At 45.3% G+C, this 10,944-nt stretch overlaps 1 protein-coding gene across 1 annotated transcript; it reads left to right on the top strand.

Annotated features, from left to right (window-relative positions):
- Nucleotides 1–2,747: 2,747 nt before the first annotated feature.
- On the top strand, nucleotides 2,748–7,353 carry NUDT7 (nudix hydrolase 7). The gene is made up of 3 exons (XM_069026837.1): nucleotides 2,748–3,032; nucleotides 4,458–4,616; nucleotides 6,510–7,353. Exons 1-3 carry the CDS (start codon nucleotides 2,763–2,765, stop codon nucleotides 6,891–6,893), a joined length of 813 nt encoding a protein of 270 aa, XP_068882938.1. The 5' UTR covers nucleotides 2,748–2,762; the 3' UTR covers nucleotides 6,894–7,353.
- Nucleotides 7,354–10,944: the final 3,591 nt, after the last annotated feature.

The raw sequence follows: 10,944 nt of genomic DNA on the forward strand, positions 1-10,944 counted from the left end.
ACACACAGAAGCACAGTGATGGCTGGTTCAAGGTGGCAAGAAGGGTCCTTTGGATGGGGTCCAGTTATGAGGTTTATTGAAGAGGGTCCAGGGACGAAGAACCAAGATGGAGGGCAGGGTACAGGCTTAAGTATGGGGTCTGGAGGGCGGGCAGAGCAACAGAGCCAATGGGCTGATTGCCAGGGGGCCGAGCAGGGGCAAAGGAGCCAGGAGGGGTACAGAGGAGGAGGGATTAAGGGAAGGGAGCCAATGGGGTGACAATCAAAATTTCTGGAGGGTGTTCAAATAAGTAATAAAAGGGGTGGAGAACAACAAGCCAATCCCACACAGGGGAAATCCATATAGTAACATAATAAGTGCAGGGTCTCCTGGGACCTCACCCTGTGCTAGAGGGATGTCTCTGCCTGTGGGCTATCCTACCAACATCCCTTCTTTGTTTGGGTTTCACTGACCCATCAGTGGTAACCTCACAGGCCACAACAGGCCCCTGTAGTAGAGCTGGTTTTACTGAAACAAGAAGATGTCAAAATAAGGCAGACCAGCTGTCACACAGGACAAGGACTACAGAGCTAGCACAATTAAAGAGAGATGTCCAAAATTTTCCCTTCCCCCTTTCCAGTACCACCTTAGATCCTAACACAAGTATGTCTATGTGTACCCTGAGAAATACCTATGCATGGAGCACACGGAGGGGCAGCGTTTGTTAATGGACCTCTAAACAGTATTGAAGGAAGAGAATTTAAAAGGAAAATGAGTCATATACTAGAAGACCTCTTGGCACTAGCAGAATAACTGGATCAATTCTTAGGCCTGCGAAAAACAAGGTTCACTTTCCTGTTAGGATTTAGAAATTTAATAAAGGACAGCAGGGGACAGAGACAATAAAGCAAAATTCATGGTGACGTGCTTTGGCACTCAGCCAAGAGCACACCTGCTATTGCGCAGACACCCTTTACATACCTGTCCCATTGCATCAACCTAATGCATATTCATAATCAATTATGCATATTTAAACTTTCCCCAAACTAGTTTACATGTTCCAGGAACTGTTCAGCATGGGTCCTCCCTGGATCCGCCTTTTTAGAGCATGCACATTTCTTGGCTGTGGTTTTAGTCAGTTTTTATCATCACCCTCAGCGTGGGCTTTGGTCTATGGTTTTTGCAGACGGTAGTTGCTGATAGTTGGCATGTCAGTAGCAGGGGTCTTCAACACATTGGTTGGATGTTATCCAACCAAGCAGACAGTTCAATTACCACAAGCAGAACTATATTAGCTATTTTACTATTATGTCTAAGTTTAGTTAATGACAGAAATAAAGGCATTAGTTATTGTTACAAAACTACATCTTTATAACAAAGCTACTTTAACATTATACATATAGCATCTATTTGTAGAAAGCCAATATTATAATACGTATCTATCACAATAACAAAGCTACTTTAACATTGTACATATAGCATTCATTTTAACATTTGCAGAAAGCCAATATTACAATATGTATCTATCACAGGCCCAAATATTTACACCTGGGAGGAAATGCAATCTATTTTAGGAACTCCATTTACCCCAGAGGAAAGATAAATGAGAAGAATTGCAGGAATAAGAATGTGGGAGAGAGAAAATCCGCCCAATGTTCAAGGGGGGATATCAGTGAACAGAAAATCCCCATAGTAAGACCTAACTGGGATCAGAATATAATCGAGGGAAAGAATAATGTGTCCAATGACAGAAGACTGGTGATAAGGGGAATTAAACAGGCAGCACCAAAAGGACAGAATCTTGAAAAGGCGTTTGAAAATAAACAGCAACGTGATGAGCCACCCACTGCCTGGTTACAAAGGCTCCAGAAGAATACGTAGCAGTATTCTGGAATGGATCTTGAAAGTGCTGCAGGCAGAGAACTATTAGAAGTACATATTGTTACCAAAGCGTGGCCAGACACAAAGAAGAAATTGGAAAACATAGAGCATTGGAGTGATTAAGTGAATTGTTGAGGGAAGCTCAGGAAGTTGATGTTAGAAAGGATGATGAAAAACAGAAAAATAAGACCAATTTAATGGTAGCCACTGCAGAGCAAGTACTAAAATGGCAAACTGGAAAATGAGGCTGGGAGAGGCAGAGGAGTGCCCAAGGGAAGACTTCAGCCCAACGTTAGGAGAGCCCAGGGGACAGGGGACGACCACCTGGCAGACAGGTCTCAAGAAATGCTTTTATTGTGGAAAAGCGGGACATTTTAGAAGAGAATGCCCAGAAGTACACAGGTATAAAATTAGAGCCATTTCACTGGAGAGCACGTGTGTTCGGCTCTCAGCTCAGCTGCATCGCTACTAATGTTGTCTTTTGCTTCGACGACTTTGTCGCCATTTAATTGTATCTAAAAGTTAGTTCATTTCTAACACGGCGGAGGTGGAACAAGGTGATCTTTAAGATCCCTTCCATGCGCTATGGTTCTGTGACTGTTTGGGCAGGAATGCAGCACTTTCACGCTCCTTCTCCCACTGGCAGCTGCTGGATTCCAGAGTTCAGCCGGGACCGGTCGGAATCGATGGAGCCGAGCAGCGCCAGCGCCGCACGTCCGGGGCACTGGGGCCCGGTGTCGGGCAGGCAGCGAGCGGCCCCACGGCTCCCGGCACAGCGACGCGCCCGGCAGCGGGACACGGAAAAGGAAAGGGAAAGCGAACGAGCTCTGCGCCGATCAGCGGCGCCGCGCGTCGCTGCCGGGGCGGGGCCGGGCGGGGCGCAGCCGCAGCCGCTGACGGAGATGGCGGCGGAGCAGGAGGAGGAGCTGGGCCCTGGGCTCTGTCCCTGCCCGGGGGCCGCGGGGGATGAGCGGGGCACTGCCGGAGGGTGCCGGGGCTCCGCTCTGCCGGCTCCTAGGCGGGGGCTCACGGAGAGCGCCCGGCGCCGCCTGAGGGAGTTCGATGTCGGGGACAAGTTCTCCCGCTTGCCGCTGCCCAGAGCCGCCGTGCTGCTGCCGCTCATGGTGCGGGGGGGGCGGCTGCACCTGCTGCTCACCGTCCGGTCCGTGCAGGTACCGGGGGGGCTCCGAGGGGCGCGATCCTTCCCGGGAAGCCGTGGCTGTGCGCCCTCCCGGGACCTGCGCACCCTCATCCCGACCCTTGTTCCCAAGCGCACGGCCAGGTGTTTTCACACTGCCGTGATTCTGGTGTTCGCGTGCCAGGAACATGTCGGCTCCCCGGAAAGCCGTGACGGGAAAGGGTGATTTCCAGAGTCTGCAGCGATTGTTTACTTACATGAGCAAAGTGACGATGCAGTGCAGCTGTTTTAAATGAGATTTTTCAGTCTGCAGTTACCATTACTCTTTTCTCCCTTTAATACCTAAAAAGCAACAACCTAAGGCTCCCAGAACTCTTTTGCCAGCATTTTGTTTCCTTTTACAACTCTTCCATCCCTGTCTCCCATCAACTGTCTGTACTCAGAAATTACTTTTTTCTGTTGTTGGGTCTTGCTTTAACAAAACCAAATAATCACAGTTATACAGCTGATAAACTGATCGTAAATGTGCTTTTTACTGATCCTTGATGCACAAGCCTATTACTGGAATGAACTTAAAGGTATGTTAGCAATCCTTAAGGGTTTGATACAATTAAACGGGGACACAGCCTTCGAAGCAGTGACCAGGAATTTGTAACGAGTCAGCTGAGTCCCTCAGGCAAACACGCACACGCGCTTCCCCGAAATGGCAATGTGTTACACCCTTGCGCGGCCGGGGTGCTCCCAGTCCCCGTTCCCGTTGAATGGCTACTCGGGAGCTTACTCAGGCTCGCTCCCGACCGCCAACTCTTCTATCCCCTCCCCTCTCATCCTTCTTCCTGTTTTGGTCCTGTCTTCAACCGTGCCCCTCTGCTGGTTCTCAGCAACGCCCAAGAGATTAAACAAAACGCATCCCGACTGTAGATAACAACAAATAGGAAAGAGAACCAGCAATTTTCATTCTTTTGCTCCATAATCTTTTTGGGCTGAAGCAAAACGTTATTTTATCTCTCACAGCTACATTATTTAATTGTGTCTTTCAGAAGTTTTTGCTCTTAGAGTGTATTAGTTTTGCTCTACAAGTTGTCCGTCTGCATTCATCTGTCAGTGGTTTACGCAAACAAGATGGTGCAGAATGTAAGCTTTGCCATACTAAAGCAGAAGCTCCAGTGTGAATTACACAAGGCTGTACAGGTGCAGCGTATTTCTGATAGCGAGGCTTTATGCCTTTATGCGAGGGGGATAGGCTCAGCATTCTCTGAGGCAGCTACTCTTGCTAAGGCACATTTCTTTTGGTCTGCAGAAACCTAAGCCACCATGTCCAGCTTCTTTGACATAAACATAGATAGATGATAGATAGATAAACATAAAGGGATGCCCCAATACTAACCCGCATCTGTGTGGATCCAAGAAGAAACATAAACCTTGTTTCATTTAACAGTAGTACTGCTTTACATTCTAGCTGAGAAGATCACCAGGGGAAGTGTGTTTTCCAGGAGGTAAAAGTGAAGCCACTGATAAAGATGATATTGACACTGCTCTCCGAGAAGCTAAAGAAGAAGTGGGTCTCCAGCCAGAGAGGGTGGAAGTCATCTGTAGGCTGATGCCTGGCATTGATAAAGTAAGTCAGCATATCATTACAAAAGAAGTTTGGGTAGTTTTCTTTTGTGAGGCTGGAAGTGACCTTTCCCAACAGGTAACTGCTGAGAGGCACCGCTCTCTCAAGTGCCCATGTGTCCAGCAGAGCCCAGGGAAAGGGTTCTTGCTCTGTGCTTGGCATTTGTGAGGCCAGCTTTGGGGCGCCAGTTAGTGATGCTCTGGAGTACCAGACAGGCAGTGCTGTGCTGGCGAGAGGTTAGCAGAGAGCCATGGGGATAGTCGTGGGTTACAGTGAGTGGATGACGAGCAAAGAGGCTGAGAGAGGTGCGCTTGCTCTGCTCAAAAGCTACCGGGGGATTTAGCTGCTTTCTTCTCCTGGGTGCTTGTAGAGAGGATGATACCAGAACTCGTCTCAAGGCAATGGACACAGCAGCAACATGGACATTTTGATGAGATGCAGCGAACAAATACTCTTCACCATGAGGTCAGCCCAAAACTGGAGCAGATGTTCCTGACAGGCTGTAGAATCTCCATCCCTGGAGCTGTGCAGAGCTCACTCGCCTGGGCAGGGCCCCAGCAGGCTGCTGTAGCCTCACAGGTGTCTCATTCAGTGTCTGCTGACTCCAGGGCTGTGCAGATGCAGAGGGACCACCAGAGGGGATGTGCACCGGGATTGTGTGGAGACCTCCAGCAGGGAGACTCACAGAGGTGTCTTTGGAGTGTAGATCACTATTTGTAAATTAACAGGTTCTCAATTTCAGTAGCAGCATTCAGTATTACACAGGATCAGTTTTCCCTTAGAACAGAGGAATTGCTGTTTCTGAAGACTGTTTTTGTTCACCAGGTGACAGTTCATTACTATGCCTCCTGTTTTTCTATCTGTTAGCAATATCCTCTCCCCATTAAAAAATGAAAGAACTACTTTAGAAATTGTATTGCAAAAAGCTTTCTTTAACTTCTTACATGATAATTTCTGCACAGCATGCCTTAAAGCCTCGTAGTTCAGAGGCAGTGTGTAAAAAGGATCACATTTTCCATGCTTTCGAGCCAATTACCTCAGTCAGTAGGAAAGATTAACTGGGTTTAATTGGGACCACCAATATTGTACATGTCAGATGTTACTTTGTCTTCTTAATAGATACGTTCCTGGTGCTTCTGACTTGGACGGAGTCTTTCCAGACTTGCATCAAATACCACAAACACTGCTTTGTTCTTCCTCCTTTCTGCAGAACGGTGGTCTTTGTTAGTGTGAATAAATAGAACTAGCAATACAGCTTAAAGAATTTTGGCGTTGCCTTGATGCAAACGATGATTTCAGTAGATTTTGCCTTCCTGTGGAAGAAGGGATTACATTTAGAATTAAAATGTCCATAAATAAGGTGTTTCGAGAAGTGTTACATTTTATGGCTAAATGTGTTGCAATAATATTTCCGTACCTATTCTGGTCCATGCGTCCATATTCTGGAAAATTCCTGTATCCTGGGAAAATAATACAGAGATAGGATGAAGGATGGGTGATATGGAAAATCTGGATTAAAACCAAGAATTTTAAAAAGTATATAAGGAAGACCCATGAGAAAGCATGCGTGCTGTTTTACTTCTGTAGCAAACTGACAAGCCTTTCTAACTGCTGTGTGATTGATTTACAGGATGAACAGAACATTTGTAAAATCATGTTTGACAAATACAAAAACATGATTTCCAATTTTTCGAGTCAAAGGACATAGCTTGCCATTAGGGGAACAAAACTGCATTGCAGTTAAGGATGGTTCATAGGCTTCTTGTACTAATTTTGTAACATCTGAAATGTTTTTTAAATAACAAACATTTTTACTTGGTACAAACGTAACTGTTCGAGGGTTTTGTTGATTTTTAAAAATTTACTGATTTATTGGCTTTGTTTCTCTCTTTTTAGATGAATAACTTGGTGACACCAGTTGTAGGATTTATAGAGGATACATTCCAGGCCACTCCTAATCCAGATGAAGTGAGTGAGGTTTTTGTTGTGCCTTTGGAGTACTTTGTCAAGCCCTTAAAATACAAGACCTTCTCTTATAGAATGTCTTCGGGTTACTTAACTCGGATACACTGCTTTATATATGATGACCAGGAACATAAAAGGTCATTCAAGATCTGGGGACTGACTGCACACTTTGCTGTATTTCTTGCTCTTGTAATTTCTGGAGAGAGACCTACCTTTGAAGTGGATTATGATCTTGACGACTTAATTTCATCCTCCGAGAATAACTTCATTAATTTGTATGCATCTGTGTATGAAAGAAAGAAGAGCAATCTATGATAAATTGGTCTGGCAATTCATTTCTTTTGAAAGAGGAAAAAGGAGGTTTGTTTATTCCCTTTGTACCTATTTTTTGAAAGTTACACTTGAATTTCTTCTGAATTGGGAACTTCAAGCTGGCGGTCCCTAACTAGACTAATAGAATTTTTAATCTCTTTTAAGAGAGTTGCAAAAAGCACACAATATTTTTGGTGGAACAGACTTTTAAAAGGTCTGCTTCAGTTCCCTTTCAGTTTCAGTGCCCTTGTTCTGTGTGACCGGAGATACTTTCTGGGGTTTGCCTTGTATACAATGAAATAATGCTAGGTCGTGTAATTTGTGTCTATTTGAGTTAACCTATGAAAACTTTTGGGGATCTGTCCGTCTCCTGCGTGTGCCACACGTGGACAGCGCAATCTGTACAGTCTTATGCGGTACCTTGAAGCACTTCCAGGAGGCACAATAAAAATACAAAAGGTTTGAGGTGTTTTCACAATCTCATTTTGTTTCGCTTGAGCTTGTGGAGGGAAGAGGGCAGGTTAACATGTGCAATGAATCTTGGTCAATTTAGCATTTCTCACAAGGAAATTCTGTAGGCTGTGGAGAACTTAGGATACAGGCAACAGGACTGAACTTTGTCCATCACCACCTTGTTATCAAACCTCACTCAGCTGCTGGCAGGAGTCCTCTCCAGGAAGGAAAAGTGGAGGCGAGGATTCACAAGGACAGAAGTGCTTATGTGTACTTGACCAGGCACCCTGGCAATGCCAAACATGTGATGTTCCTTGTGCTGGAAATCCTTGTTCCCTCATTGCTGCTGAACTAGCATCTCATTCACAGTGGTCATGACCGTACTGGCACATGGTGATGTTTTTAAAAGCTCAGGTAATTTAGTCTGGATTTGAGATCTGCTGCACAGCTCCAGGTGTCAGCAGGCCTGAACAGCTGATCTGAATCCCATGGTGAGCTGAAAGCATTCGGTGTCTTGCAATCTTGTGCCCCAGTGCAAGGCTCGAGTAAGATGAAGAACCCTCGGCTGTTCCTGTGGCTGTTTGCACTTGTGCCGCCCCTGCTCCAGTCCCAAACAGGTGCAGGTGTGATAAAGAAAAGCTGATGGCAGTTCCTGTGCATGTGCTGTAACTGCCCTCAAACCTTTCTTATTCCTACATTGGCTCTCCTAGCTAATATTTGCTAATTGTTAATATCCTGCATTCCTTATATTCATACCAGTTGACTCCTTAAGTTAAAGGAAAAAAAGACCTGTTTTTTTGGCTGGGATGAAATCCTTGGAGAAGTAGCAGCCACATGTACAAAGAAGAGCTTTATTTTTCAGTATTAAACACTTCTGTGAAATTATTAAAACATTTTTAAAAGCTTGACTTGAAACTCTTCATCGTATGAGGTGCACCCGCAGTGCTGTCTCTCACTGCTGATCTTTTCAGGAAAAGTAAATAATTAAAGGAAGAACTTTTAAATTAAAATAGAGCAAAGCAATTAGACCTTGGATTGGTAAACAAAACAGATACCAGGAGACACAATTACTAACTTACAGTCCTCTGCTCCCAGCTTTTCCACCTCTCAACCTAATCTGCACAGATATTGTGCAAACTGTACAGCTTCAAACCGCTGTTTGGTTTTAGTTCTCTAAACATTATTGTGTGGAACAGCAGCAGTTCAGCTGTTGCTCCTTTTAGCAAATGTAAATAGCGTTCATTTATGAATCAAACCAAGCATTTGCACCAGTTGAAAAACAGAAGTTAACAGAGGTCCAACCACAGAGTGATTTGCAGTAAAGCCACTGGGGCTTCATGCTTCTCTCTGTGCATCCTACACAACTTTATTGACATTAGTTTGGATATTTAGGAAGTACTTTTTTAACTCAAAACACTCATTCTTTATTTAGATATCCATCTGGGATGTGAGTGCCCAAAAAACTACTTTGAGCACAAAAATCACTTAAGTGCTTGCTAGTAAAACTGCAGTTCTGCAAGTTGCACATTTACTAATGGGCAGTTCTTTCCTTGGGCAATCTTCAGGTAAAATTCTTCCACAGTTTTTGGGGCAGGAGCTAGAACATGAATCTTCCAACCCGAGCACCCCTCCTAAGCAAAATAAACTAAAAAGGTTTCTCTCTTACTAGTCCTGTGCTATACCTGAATACTACTAAAATCTGTTTCTGTGCACTTTTAAAGTAGTGGTTTTAAAGGACTCCTGTACTTTGTATTATTGTTTGCAAAGGCATTTAGAGGTACAGTATGCTGATACAGCTTTACATCTGAAGAAGCGTTTTTTGTACCTATGTGTGTTGGGGTGGCTCAGCCCGCTCTTGGGCTGAGACCATTGAATATCAATCAAACCAGGGCCATCCACTGGGTGGATTTCCCTGCCCAAGACAGTGGGTCGGAGGGCAGATCAGAGGATGTCACTGAAGTCTAGGTCGCCTCCCCTTGGGTGGTTCCTGGGTGCAAGTTACCTCCCTCGTTCTGGAAAGTTCTTCGCTGTTTGGTTGTTCATTGGTTCCCTGTTGTGACTCCTTTCTCCCTGTTTTCCCCATTGGTTATGGTCAAATTGTATCCTCCCCTTTGACTGTACCCCATTGGATACTTCCCTTTTCCCCGCCTTGTTTCCCCCTCCCCCCCCATAAAAGGCTGTGCACGGTTCCTCTCGGGGCCCTCTGGTCCCTGGACCCTCCTGCTAATAAACTCACTGGAACCCACAGCAGAGGTCCCTCTTGCCTTCTTTGCCTCCAGGCTGACGCAAGCCAAATCCAATGGCCACCTGACGTGCCTCCTCCGAAGAGGAGCCAGCATGCGCGTCCATCTTGCGCCTTTTCCCACTGCGAAGTTGTCCAGCGAGGACACTGTGGAGGCTAATGCTGCGTCCCCTCTGCCCGAGGGCATGCTGAAGCTCGTGCTTACGAGTCTCAGGTTACATTATATATGTATTTACACTTTGCACTTTTTCATACCAACAAATCCCCAGAATTCTCCCCAGTTGAGAAAAGGTAAGAAAAATAAATTCCTGATACCATTCTCTAGCTATGAAATAAAACATGCTTTTGTGACATCTAAATGCGTGAAAAGGCTTACAGCAAAACAAGAAAATTACTGGTAGGATACAAAACGAACTAAAAGATAAGTAGGTAGCATGGAGTTGAATGGGAGGTTTTAGTCATTCTTTTAGTTAATGTGCAGGGATTCAGCATTTAGCATTTCTGTATTTTTGAGTCCTCAAATAATCAGACCCTTGCTATTTAACACGTGAGCATTTATTGCATATATGTGTTTGATAAGTTGCTAGCTTACAATTGTTAGTGATAGAATGAAAATCACTTTTAAGAGAGTATATATTCTAGTTTGCAACACGCTTGGGTGAGGAGAAACCAAAATGTGCTTTTCATTCCCAGCAGTTCCATTTTGTGGAGAACTGCTGGAAACCAGCTCATTTTGTCACTGCTGGAGGGAATGGCGGCGTGTACAGAACAAAAGGAGCAGCTGCCAGACGATGCGAACTGTGGCAGCACAGAACAAGCCGCAGCTGAAGCGCGCTGCGATGGCGGCCACCACCGCCCACTCTGAGGGTGAGGGGCTCCCGCCACGAGCCCTGAAGGACCCGCCGTGCCCAACGGGCCATTGCCACGGGGCTCGAGCGGGCATGAAACTGTTGAGTTGCAGCTTAGGGAAGTTAGAGTTCCACCAAGTTCCAGTCCCATCCATGGGCTTGGGCGTACAGTGCTAAAGGGAGTATCAGCCATGTGGACCTACAGACCTTTTTCAGTAAGGGGCCACATGCTTCTTTCCTCTAACTGCCCTAATCCTTCAGAACTCTGTTCATCAGAATCTCCCCAGATATTCCCATACCAGTCCTCTGGATCCACATTTGCTGTCACTATCCAGAAGTGGATAATCCTATTGTTTGGGGTTTTTTTTTGGTTGTGACAGCTTTCTTTCAATCCTTCATTCCAAGAAACATATTTGCTCTCCTTCCCTGTTTGTTCTTTTAAGACATCTGTCTCCAGCTGTTTTTCTATTTCCAGTGTTCTGAAATAAGCACTATGTGCCTGTACCAGGCA

This window comes from Aphelocoma coerulescens, chromosome 11 (genome assembly GCF_041296385.1).
Source record: "Aphelocoma coerulescens isolate FSJ_1873_10779 chromosome 11, UR_Acoe_1.0, whole genome shotgun sequence".
Taxonomy (NCBI): domain Eukaryota; kingdom Metazoa; phylum Chordata; class Aves; order Passeriformes; family Corvidae; genus Aphelocoma; species Aphelocoma coerulescens.